Source organism: Triturus cristatus, chromosome 9 (assembly GCF_964204655.1).
Source record: "Triturus cristatus chromosome 9, aTriCri1.1, whole genome shotgun sequence".
NCBI lineage: Eukaryota > Metazoa > Chordata > Amphibia > Caudata > Salamandridae > Triturus > Triturus cristatus.
This window is the reverse complement of record NC_140592.1, coordinates 819,354,636-819,367,818: the sequence shown is the minus strand read 5'-3', so window position 1 is coordinate 819,367,818 and position 13,183 is coordinate 819,354,636. Positions and strand designations below refer to the sequence as shown.

Here is a 13,183-nt window from a genome sequence, read left to right as displayed (position 1 = left end):
GGGAGTCATTACCTTAATCTCCATTGCCCCAACCAGGGAGGCACGTCTGGTTGAAACCACCCTCTCCCGGGATATTAAAGACTTGGAGCGTGAGGATCATGCCTGTCCCTCCCTTGCTAATAAGCAGCGCCTGGCTACCCTACACGGTCAACTGCACTTACAGCACACTAATAAGGCCGAACGACTTCTTGTTAACCTTAAACAGAAATTTTACGTGGGTGGTGATAAGGTTGGGGCGTGCTTAGCGCACCGTCTATGGATTCAGACTGCCCAATCCCATATTGCAAAGCTCAAGCGGCCTGATGGCTCCTGGGCTATCTCGGAAGCAGACAAGGCACATAGCTTGATGGCCTTTTATACTGATCTGTATGCCCATGATCCTTGTCCACCGGAGGCGGTCGAGACGTTTCTCGACTCTTGTCCCTGGGACCCTATTGATCCGTACTTCACGGAGCTACTCAAAGAGCCTATCTCCCATGAGGAAATTGCTAAAGCATTGAAACAGCTCCCGACGGGCAAAATCCCGGGTCCCGACGGTCTACCGGTCGCTTTTTATCGGGTCTTCTACCCGCAACTGCGGGATCACCTGCTCCATCTCTTTAACAGCTTAACTGATCATACGTGCCTTTCCCCTACGATGAACGAAGCGGAAATAGTACTTGTCCCTAAGCCTGGCAAGGATCCGATTCTGGCGGCTTCTTTTCGCCCCATTGCCCTGTTAAATCCTGATGCCAAGCTATTCACCAAAATCTTGGCTAACCGTTTGGAGCCTCATCTTCCGGGCCTTATAGACCCCGATCAGGTGGGGTTTGTCCGCCACCATCAGGGCGCAGACAACATATGGCGGATTGCCCACTTGGTGGAAAAATCGCATTTAAGAGATATCCCTGCCTTCCTGATCTCTCTTGACGCCGAGAAGGCGTTTGACCACGTGGACTGGAGATTCCTCCGGGCAGTCCTTCAGAAAGTCAGCTTGGGACCTGGATTTATTTCTAAATTGATGGCCCCCTATGCGAAACCTACCACTCGCGTTCGCTTCAACGGCTCTACCACCGCTCCTATCTCTATCCACGAGGCACTCGCCAGGGGTGCCCGCTTTCTCCTCTATTATTTTCACTTGTCGTCGAGCTCTTAGCTATTGCTAAATGCTTCAATCAGAATATACGGGTTATTCGTATGGGGGGGGTACTGAACACAAGGCTTCTCTCTTTGCTGACAATCTGCTTTTGTCCTTGTCCTCTCCGTACACCTCTCTTCCAGCGGTGGCTGAACTCTTGAGGTCCTTTGAGGCCACTTCAGGCTATCGTCTTAGCAAAATCCCATGCTCTCAATCTCACGCTTTCGGCCTTGGAGGTCCAGGGTTTGCGGGACTTACTCCCGGTACAGTGGACTGATAAGTCGATTAGCTACTTTGGCCTAGACCTGACTCCTAGGCTCTCTTCTTGATCCTCCTGTAATTGGCATAGATACCAGAAATCTATCTGCAATGAAATGCTTTGATGAGAGGGCCTCCCACTGGCGTGGCTGGGGTGCCTTAATGCCATTAGAATGTCCTTTCTCCCTAAAGTCCTTTATCTGTTCCAGTCTCTTCCTACTCCCATTTCGCATACTGACATTCAGGCTTTACAACACGATTTTACCAAGTTCATCTGGGGAAAGTCCCGCCCCCCTTCTCTCATAAACTACTTATGCTTCCCAGATCTTGGGGTGGCCTGGCCTGTCCCAAAGACTGGAATATTATTGGGCTTGTCATCTCCGGTTTACATCAGAATGGATTGTTCCTGAAAGCGAGAAGCACTAGTTCCATATGGACTGTGCGGTGGCCTGTAGACCATTGTGGGATTTAGCCTGGCTCCCGCCTGAGGCACGCCCTGGCAGTGCCTACTTAGCGACTCCAACGATAATGGTCTTGGAGATATGGGATAAACTGGCGCTTTCCCGGGGCCTTACGACCTTCCCTTCCCCCAACACCCCGCTAACACGCAACCCTACGTTCACCCCTGCTTTGCAGCCACAGGCTTTTGCGGCTTGGACCATAGAGGGTTGGCGTGTTCTCCAGGATATTTTCCAGTGCTCTGCCCCCGCACCTTTGATCAATGCAAACAATTTTTCCATCTTAGATAACGCGCGTCTGCAATATTGTCAATTGCATCGTTGGCTGTCTTCCCCAGCGTACTCCCGGGAGGTGACTCGCCAGCTCACCCCCTTTGAGTCCCTGGTTCGTAGATTCGAGGGGTTAGGGGCTTAAACTTTAAAACCTACTCTGTCCTTCAACACTCTTGACAGCTTCCGCATCATGGCTACCAGGCGCGTTGGGCAGTTTGAATCTACGTATATTTCAAGCCATACCTACTAGTGCAAAATTACCATAGTGCCATACAAAATATAAATATATAAAGACAAAACAACTAAGAATAAAATACAGATGAATACAAATAAAGACATGTTCTAAAATGAAAAACGAAAAAGCAAGGTAAGTCTTATAAAAACAAAATAAATAAAATGTATAAAATAGAATAATAAATACAACATCCAAACAATAAAGACACATGAATATAACAAAATACTAAACAAATTGACACTGTCAATAAAGTGTTATTAAAGCAAATAAATAAATAAATAACCTATAAAGTAGAACAAAAATTAAATATCCAAACACAGTAAAAACGAACTTTTTAAAAACATTGCCATGACACATGTTCTGTCAGTTGGACTGTGCTAGCAACATCTATTGTTCCAGAAAAGCCCACAAACTGTCTAAATTGCTTGTGTAATCCAAGTCTACCTCTTTCCTTGCTTTACTCCTAGTGTCATCAGCTGCTCTTCGTCCTTTTGCAAGCCATGACTGAACATAGGAAATGGGGTTGAATTTCTTAAATGGTGGACCAACAAGATTTAAAAACATTAAAGAAGATATTGTTTCAGTTAGCAGTGGTGCTCTTGTAGATGTGCATATAAGATTCATTTGAGAAAAACCCCGCTCACATTCTGCAGTACTGATAACAATAGTGTGTAAGGCCATCAAAAGCTCCTTGAACTGCCTTTTAATTTCTTTTCCTCCAGATTCCTTATACTCTCTGTAAGCACGTATGCTTTCTCGACTGGCAATGTTGAATCTTTTACACAGAGATTCAATATCACTTTCACCATAGAGAACAGGTAGGTCATCAGGCCAGTAGTGTTTGTATAAAACTTTCACTTCGCTAATCAGTGTCTCGTACTCAGCCTTTTTGTCAGTAGAATTAGTACCTCCTGTAGACAACAAACGATGTCTTAGATTTTCTGTAAGGCTACGAAAAAACTGTCCCTGTTCAATGATTTTGTCCGTGGTCTTTCCTTTGTGCAGCATCACACCTTGGAAAATATTTTCTTCTATGCCCTTTTTACATTGTGAGAAGTGGTTCCCTTGCCTGTCTACCATTGCCTCAAACACTGCTATTTACCGACAAATAGCTTGATGAGCATCAATGATTGTAGAGTCATGTTTCTGTAACTCGAGTGATAACTCTGATAACTCCTGAAGAGCATCATACATGAGGCCAAGATTAGCATCAAACTGTATAGATGATAACTGCCTTCCTAGGCCTGTGTACATATTTCGTGTTGAACTGTCACGGGAACCATCAGCTGCACTAGTAAAGTGCTTGTAGAGCGCAGGATATACATTCCAAATAGCCTCCACTGTTCTGAAGCTTGATGCAACCCAACGAGTATCTAACACTCGACCTATTCTGCAGAGCTTCTGCACATTCTTTTAGCTCCAAACGGTTTTTAGCAAATGTGGCAAATAGAGAATAAAGCTTATCAAGTAAGTTTTTGAAATGATTTGTAGCGCCAATATCTTTCATGACATCATGAATGGCAAGTTCCAGGCGATGTGCTGAGCAGTGCCAGGCTTCAATCTTGGGAGAGATTTTATCTTGCAACCTCTTCACAACACCACTATGGCGGCCAAATATCACTGAAGCGTCATCACAGGCAACTGAAACCAGGCATTTGGAGAGAAAGTCCTCACTTATGTTAACTGGAGCTTTTTTAGTGCAGATAGTAAACTGTTTACTATGCCGTCAGCTGACAAATCACTCAGCTCAATGAGGTCAACAAAAATATTAGCTGGGGAGTCCATGGCAGGTAGCTGCATTCGCATGTACATAATTAAAGAACTTCTCCTATTTAACGCAGTGCCTTCATCTAGTAAAAGACTTACTTTTGGGGAAAGTTCAATAATTTTGGCAAATATCTTCCTTTTCATTAATGAGGCTATGTGGCGTTGTATGCTTGAGCAAGCTACATTGGAGTGCAAAATTCGCCCCAGATCCAGTCCATTCCACTGGTGGCAGTATGTCTCGGTTTCAAAACCATATGCTGGCCTGTTCCGCTTTGCTTCCTTATAAGCTACACGGAATATTCTGGCTGTTGTTGACATTTGTACAGATAGCGCTTTAGCAGTTACTTGCAATAAAGGTTCTTTTTTAGCCTTACCTAAGATTTTTAAAGTTGCAATATGAGCCTTGCTTTTTGCATGTTCTCCAATCTTTTTCTTCAATGATTTTTGCTGCTGTTCTATATTGATTCCATATGCCTTCACAGTAGACTCAGTACATTCTTTGGACAATTTAATTCCCCTTGATTTCTCAGCACCAAGATCACGGACTTGGCGACACACAAAACAGCCAAGGTTAGGGCCTTTAACAATTAACCACGGATGCTTGCTTTGGAAATATATTTTTTGGTCATGCTTCCAACCTTTAGGATGAATGCCTTTCATAAAAACTCTGTCTGAATGTGGTTTTAGTGATAATATGGCAAACTGTTTGCTAGTGCTTGGTGTTTCCTCTGTCTCTGTAGCAATCTCCACAGCATGATGCTGCTCATCTCTAAGAGGATTATCTTCTGTCTTCCCTTCTGTAGGGGTGATAACGCTGCTGCTAGAAGTGGTGTCACCCTCATCTAGTGCCTTCTCTCGCACTTCATCATCTTCCCTGTTCCCTTCATCCACTGGAAGTACATGGTCCTTTCTAGGAAGTTTGCTAGCAGGCTCTTCATCATCTTTGGGCTTAAATTTTGTGAAGTAGCTTGAAATCTTCTTCTGTCCAGTGTGTGACATTCTAGGGAAGCAAAGTGAAAGAACACACGCTAGACATGTGCAAATTGTGATGTCAATTTATCTAAGTAACAGGCACAATTAATATTTATTTGCAGTTTGCACCAAAGATATTTCTGCAGCAGCTGCACCTCTATTACCATCCATGACTGACTGCAAGTACAACCCAAATGGATCCTACTTTGCCTACACAAATTCAGCCATTTTCCAAATCATACCCCTGCCTGCCCTGCAGCGCTCACTGCAATGACACACAAAGTCTTTAAAGTTTGCCTCACTTTCAAACTTTGGTTTCTGGTATTACTACAGCAGGGTGAGGTGGCAGTGTGCAGAGTTAGTTACACACATTTAATTAATCAACACTCGGGCCGGACTGGGAACCCAAAGCAGCTAGGGCAAGTTTTGTTAGACCAGCCCCCATACAGTGCATAGCAAGCGAGCGCAGCGAGCCTAACGACTGCTAGAGGTGTTTGGGTGGGGAGGGGGAATTGCCCCCTCTAGAACATTTTGTTAAAAGACCAACATGGTGCACAACTCATTTCTCATTACATTGTTAGCTGTATTAACTTTCAGAGCATAGTAAATCGTAAATGATGACCTGACATAAGCACCCAGTCCAGAAAGCATGGAAATGTTACACATAAGCACCTAGGCCAGAAAGCATGGAAATGTCACACATAAGCACCCAGGCTAGAAAGCATGGAAATGTCACACATAAGCACCCAGGCCAGAAAGCATGGAAATGCCACACATAAGCACCCAGGCCAGAAAGCATGGAAATGTCACACATAAGTACTCAGACCAGGAACCATGGACACGTAACACAAAGCCATCCGGCCTCAGGCCAGAAAGCATGGAAATGCCACACATAAGCACCCAGGACAGAAAGCATGGAAATGTCACACATAAGTACTCAGACAAGGAACCATGGACACGTAACACAAAGCCACCCAGCCTCAGGCCAGAAAGCATGAAAATGTCAAACAAAGGCACTCAAGCCAGTGGCAATGGAACAATTTTTAGAGTGTTGGTGCTGCCCCCAATGTTAAAAATCCAAACATCACACTAAGGACAAACATTGCAAATGAGCCTTACATACCAGCGGAGGTGGTGAGTGAGGGTGTGGTTAGGTATGTTACAGTGGCACCACTGCTTATTGAGTGGTGTTGGAGATATGAACCAAATCTTTTCACAATCCTAAACTCACCAAACCCAAGTGCCTCAACTTCCTGCTCTATCCAGTGCTGTGGTAGAATACCTGTTTAATCGGCTGATGCTTTGGACAGTTGAGTAGTTACCAGACATCGCCAGTTGTTAATGATATGCTGCAGCATGTAGGCATAGCTCTACGAAGCAGCGGTAACGATTCAAGATGGCTTGACATAGGACTCTGAAGCAAAGTGCGTCCTGTCCTGTGAGCAAGACAGATTTATACTATAGAGGGGACCCGAGTCACATGACTCCTGCCGTCACATCCGGTATGTTTGGTACCTCCAGGGCGTGGCACTTTAACTGAAGGCAATCTCAGGAATGGGCTAGCGAGTTGAGCTGGCCTCCCTCGAAATGGGGAAAACTCTGACTTACCCAGATCCGAAAAGCAGACCGTGCCTTGGGTCAAGCCATCAAGGCCACTATGCAGGCAGCATGTAGGCCTGTGTTTAATGGTAAGAGTGAAACTGCAAGCTATCCAGAGCCTATCCCAGATGCTTGTGCTGGCAGGGATTCTTTGTTAAGCTTCCTGAAACAGCTGTGTGTTGTAGCAATGTAGGGGAGAGGAGTTGGCCTAACGGCTAGGGCGGTCTACCTAGAATCTGGGTTCAAGTCTCGGCAACAACACTGAACATCCTGTGATTCTGGAAAAATCATTTAATCTCCCCGTGCCTAACAAAAAAATTAATGTTTCCTCATGTGTAACGCATCTGGTAAAGAGCTCTGATACCCAATACCGGCTTGCGGTCAAGTTCGCGCTATATAAAACTCTGTAAAATCAAACAAATTTAGCTACTATTAGGTGTGTATTAGGAGGGAAACTTTACATCTATGTTCAGGCTTGAGCACCTGTGCAGACTTATTTATTTCACATATCAAATTTACACATTTGAAAAATAAACTCAAATGTGATGACTTTCGGGAGTAAGAATCGAAGACCTAGAGTATTATAGATATTTTGGACTTCAGTTTTGTTGCAGGCCACACTAGAGAAATATTTTTTCTACAGAGCAAAATAGAGTACATATTTTTACCATAAATTTGTCCTAAAAATTACAAACATCGCTCGAACGTGTTGAATAGTCACAGACATGTAATGCCCGGTTTGGAAGCATAATGTAGCGGAGTCCCCGGTATTCTTTCTCTCTCTTACTTGCTTCTATTTTTCTCGCTGAATCTCTCACCCTGCCCTACCCCTGTCTTCCTCTAACTCGGATTGTGTTTCTCTGCCTATCCCTCCTCAACACCCTGTCTTTCTCTATATATCTTTCCTTCTCTCTGAGTCCTCGCCCATCTATTGCTCTGTCATCTCTCTTGGTATCTGATGTCACGGCTCAGGGCTCACCCCTCTTTACCTCTGTCTCTGCTGCCTACCCTTTCCTCTTCGAAGTTATTCTTCACCTCACCTCCCTCTTGCTACCATGCTTCTGCGGCTGGTAGTAATAATGAAGTGAAGAACGTAGAGGCATAAATAAACTTCATTAAGCCCCAGGTATTTCCTTAGGAAACACATACTGCAGCAGCTCTGCCGGCCTCTGCCATAAATTAAAGCAAACAAATCTTAGGAAAAATAAATCCGCATGAGCCACTCAAAAAAGCCAGTGGCACGAAGAGTCCACGGGGCTGCCTGTTTTAATCAAATGCTGCAGCTCAGGTGATGCGCAATACAATTAATGGAGGACACTGCGAGGCTGACGCTGACCTACTCCTGTCAGTTTTTTTTGCACATAAAATGTAATACATATTAAGGCATGGCACAATTACATTACAAATTTACAAGCACAAACCATGGCACGCAGCTTGCTTAAAGAGCCTTTAAGACTATGGGGTCATTTATTAGATGTGCAACTACTTACTGGTAGGAAAAAATGCTAACAGTTTATTTAACATCCCGCTTTTCATTATATATATATATATATATATATATATTATCTACTGGCGGTCGCCAGTAGATAGTTATAGTTAGGACCGAGTTTCCATAGGAAATCTCAAAATTCTATTTTGAATAACTTTGGCGCCGATTGACGAATCTTCGCGAAATTTTCAAAACTAATGGGGCGCTCCGCTCCTACCCTGAAAGTCTCGGGGTGATTCGTCAAGCGGGGGCCGAGAAAAAGGGGGGGTCCCAAAACACGTTTTCCCCATGGATTTTTCCATAGGGACTTTAGTCGCAGCTACAGCCCGAACGGCAGAACAGAATTACGTGAAATTTGGCAGAGAGGTAGCCATAAGGTCCGTTTGGTGCCTTTTACAGGTTTGGTGTAAATCTGTTCAGTATTTTCTGAGAAAATAGCATTTAAATCAATATATATATCTATACGCGCGCAGCGTGCGCGCAGGGTGCGCGCACTCGGCCGTCCGCGAGCGCACTTCTGATTGGTTGTTACATCTTCGTAAACATTCGAATCGGTCGAAACCAGGAAGTGTCGGACGCCATTTTGTCTCTCGCACTGAGAGGGGGGTGAAACACAAAGGAGAAAAACATGTAAAGGGGGCACGCTGGACAGTTCCTGACCCCCTAGCAGGGGTCAAGGGGTCCCAGGAGGTCCCCCAAGGTTAATTAAAAAAATGTAATTTTTTTCGGTAAATCGCCGAGTGCGTGAAGCGTGCGCGCACTATATAAATGAAAATATTTCCGCGAGTTTCGCGCAGCGTGCGCGCACGGCATAAATGCTTTAAAATAAAATTTGCAATGTCAATCCCACCGTGTGCGCACGCTGCGCGCAGCGCAGTGTGTGTCCATGGCTTAAGATACGATAACAGTTTATGCCAAAACCCTTAACAACAAAGCGTATCATGTGTCCTCCTTGTGCAGACGGTGCGCGAAGCGCACCGTGCGTACATGGCCCATTAAACGCAACGTGGGTGCGCGGTGCACGTAGCGCACTGCGTGCCCACCGTGCGTGCACGGTGCGCAAAGTGCACCGTGCGTGCACGGCACTAACTGCGTAAAGTGGGCGCGAGGTGCGCAAAGCGCACCGCGTGCTCACCGTGCGCGCACGGAACGAACTGCGTGAAGTGGGCGCGCACGGCACGACCGGCGTAAAGTAACTTAGCATTTAAAAAAACGTACAAATTCACTGAAAAAACCATAGGTTTCACACACGTTATAGTTAGGAATTAGCATTTAAAAAACCTTGCAAATTCACTTAAAAAACCATAGGTTTCACACGTTATAGTTAGCTGGGCATTTTCCTCATGAAAAACCAATGAAATTCCCCCGTTATAGTTCGTGCAGGCAACTATCACTCACGCGACCGTAATCCGCTGCTGATGACGTCAGATATTACATCACTGATGACATATGTGTCTTTCTGAAAAAAAATAAATAAATATATGTATAGCTAAAAAAAAAAGGAAGAAGAGATGGGTATATAAATGTGTAAATACAGTGATGTAATATCTGACGTCATCAGCAGCGGATTACGGTTGCGTGAGTTATAGTTGCCTGCACTAACTATAACGGGGGAATTTCATTGGTTTTTCATGAGGAAAATGCCCAGCTAACTATAACATGTGTGTAACCTATGGTTTTTTAAGTGATATATATATATATATATATATATATATATATATATTCACTGACAAAAACATAGGTTTCAGGGGCGTTATAGTTAGCTGGACTTTTCACATGTACAAAACCATTGAAATTCCCCCGTTATAGTTAGTTCAGCTGACTATAACTCACGCGCCCGCAATGCACTGCTGATGACGTCACATATTACATCACTCATGACATGGTCAGTGACATCACTCATGACATCACTGATGACATCTCAAATGACATCACTGATGACATCATCCAGTGAATCTGTGTTTTTCTGAAAATTAAATATGTTTTATATATGTATATCTCAAGGTCGATGGAAGAATAAATGGGTATATAAGTGTCTAAATGGATCATTTGTTTTTGAAAAATTGATTGTGTAACTGACTGATTAAGTGTATCATAGTGAATACATGGCTTAGTGAGTAATGTTTATGTAAATATCTGTATCAGTCTCTCACTTTGTGTATAAGTGGCTGCATGGGTTGGTGAGTAGCTACATGGGTGTCTATATAGGTTATTAGTTGGTTTTTTGAGTATCAGTCTGAGTGTCTGCATGGTTCGGTGGGGGGTATTACGTAGTGCATAGGTGCATGAATGAGTGACTCACTGTTTGTATGTGTTGAAGACAGCATGTGTGCAGGACTGTATGGGTGGATGAGTGTGTGTATGGGTGTGTTAGTGAGTGAATGACTGTCTCAATAGTGTCTTTATGAGTAACTACATATGTTTTAAACTAGTAAATGTGACTATTGGTGTATATAAGTGATTATATGTGAGAGTGAGAGATTGAAAGAGTTCCTGTATGAATAAGTATGTGTTTCTATAAGTGATTGTTTAAAAGACTAAGTATGTGTAAGTTTCCGTAGAAGTAAGTGTGGTGGTGTGTGTATGACTGTATATGCAAGTAAATGTATGTTTGATTCTTTATTAGCATGAGTGACTATGTGTGTGAGTAACTCTATGGATGAGTGGCATTGTGTAACAGGATGTATAGGTGTATGAGTACATATGATGAGTGAGTACATGTATGAGTGACTGTATAGGACTGTTGGTGAATGAGTGGACGTGTATGTGGATCTTAGAATTACTGAAGAGGTTGTTGCAACTGGTATTGGTATGTCCATTGTTTTGAAAATTTTAGTCTCTATTTTTGAATGTGTGTATCAAAGGTTATATTAGGGTGAGAGGAGGTCTGCCACTCTATCACAAGGATGATGTCATCAGTGATGTCATCAGTGATGTCATTTGAGATGTCATCAGTGATGTCATGAGTGTTTTCACTGACCATGTCATGAGTGATGTAATATGTGACGTCATCAGCAGTGCATTGCGGGCGCGCGAGTTATAGTCAGCTGAACTAACTATAACGGGGGAATTTCAATGTTTTTGTACAAGTGAAAAGTCCAGCTAACTATAACGCCCCTGAAACCTATGGTTTTTTCAGTGAATTTCTGAGGTTTTTTAAATGCTAACTCCTAACTATAACATGCCTGAAACCTATGTTTTTTTCTGTGAATTTCAAAGGTTTTTTAAATGCTAATTTCTAACTATGCCTACAGAGATAGGACATGTGAAGAAAGAAGAAAAAATGCACAGAAAGAAAAAAAAGAAGTGCAGAAAGAAGCAACAGAAGTCCTCAAAGACGAAGAAAAGTGCAGGAAGAAAGATAACGTGCAGAAAGAACAAAAAGAAGAGCAGAAAGAAGCCTTGTTGCAAAATCATCCTGTACCCTCAACTTTTTCAGACGGATACTGGTGGTAACTGAGTCTGACTAACCAGTCCTAGAGCCAGTGCTATGTTAAAAGACACTTAGAATACAGTGAAAACACCTACATACACTAGGGAACATTATGCGTTGGGGTCCCCCTGTGATTAGCATGACCTCCTCTGTAAGCCCCTAGTATATAATAGGGCAGGGGGATTTAAACTACCTCTTAAAACGGGCCACAGGGCGTTTTTGCACACGTTAACTCAGGCCCCGTCCCCTCCCTTCACCACTGTGTAAACACGCCCTGTGTCCGTTTTTAGTTGGGAGATTAAGTTCATTTGAATCCTGAGGGTCCCTAGGGTCCAACTAGCCCACTAGGTACCTCCAGTAAGTGCCACAGAGCTGCGTTGCAGAGAGGTGTAAAAAGTGGCACGGCCTGGACCACCTCTCTGCAATGCAGCTCAGTGGCGCTTAATGGAAGCACTTGGTGGGCTAGTTAGCCCCCAGGGGCCCTCAGGATTGAAGGGAAATTATATCCCCAATTTAAAACGTGCCATAGTGCGTTTTTGCACACGTTAACTCAGGCCCCGTCCCCTCCCTTCACCACTGTGTAAACGCGCCCTGTGGCTGTTCTAAGTTGAGAGATTAAGTCCCCTTGAATCCTAAGGGTCCATAGGGTCAAACTAGACCACTAGGTACCTCCAGTAAGCGCCACAGAGCTGCGTTGCAGAGAGTTGTAAAAAGGGGCTTGGCCTCAGAACACCTGTTTGCAGCACAGCTCCCCGGCGCATACTGGAGATGCCTGTTGGGCTAGTTGGCCCTCAGGGACCCTCAGTATTGAAGAGGAATTAATTCCCCAACTTACAACTCGCCAGGGGGCGCGTTTGCAGAGTGCTGCAAGGAGGGGGCGTGGCCTCCGGCACGATGCCAGTCTTTTATTTATTTTATTTTTTTAAGAAGGGGGGCTGTGTGGTTCCCCTTCTTATTCTAATTTATTGGCCCTGATGACCCCATCCCCCAGGGCCTGTCTCCTAATTATATTTTTTTGAGAAAAAAAATTTGGAAGGGCGCCGCGTGGCCCCCCTCCCAAGGCCTTAATCGGCCCCAGGGACCCCAATCCCCAGGGCCGGCCACTGTTTTTTATAATTTTTTAAAAATATATATTTATAGACACACCTAGGACATGCTGGAGAAACCGTACGTACCTATCACCATGACGATTTGCGTGATATTCTTTAAAAGGCGACTATGCATACAATGAATCCACGTGGAATGTATTTACACCACTAGTGAAGCTCTGACATGTCTGATGCCCTACCGTGCCTAATCCCGGTAGACACCCTTGTCGTTTTTTCATACAAACATGGGTAGCTATTGACGGGCACATTTAATACACACGCACACCAAGCCATTCAAAGGGGATTCGACAAAAATTCGACCAAAACTATGCAAGAAACCCCCCTCACGGTTAATAAAACACACATCCACTGCCGGATGTGTAATACTTTTTATTTTACTCTCTGGAAAGGGGACGAACATCACTTGAGAGTCACAGCGCGCTCCTGGCAGAGCCCAATGCTGTGTTACACCCACCATTGCCCGCCGAGTGCCA

At 44.1% G+C, this 13,183-nt stretch overlaps 1 protein-coding gene across 1 annotated transcript; it reads right to left on the bottom strand.

The window, feature by feature from the left end:
- Nucleotides 1-2,728: 2,728 nt before the first annotated feature.
- Nucleotides 2,729-3,421, bottom strand: LOC146798894 (E3 SUMO-protein ligase KIAA1586-like). The gene has a single exon (XM_085627795.1). The coding sequence runs from the start codon at nucleotides 3,419-3,421 to the stop codon at nucleotides 2,729-2,731; it is 693 nt and encodes a 230-aa protein (XP_085483921.1).
- Nucleotides 3,422-13,183: the final 9,762 nt, after the last annotated feature.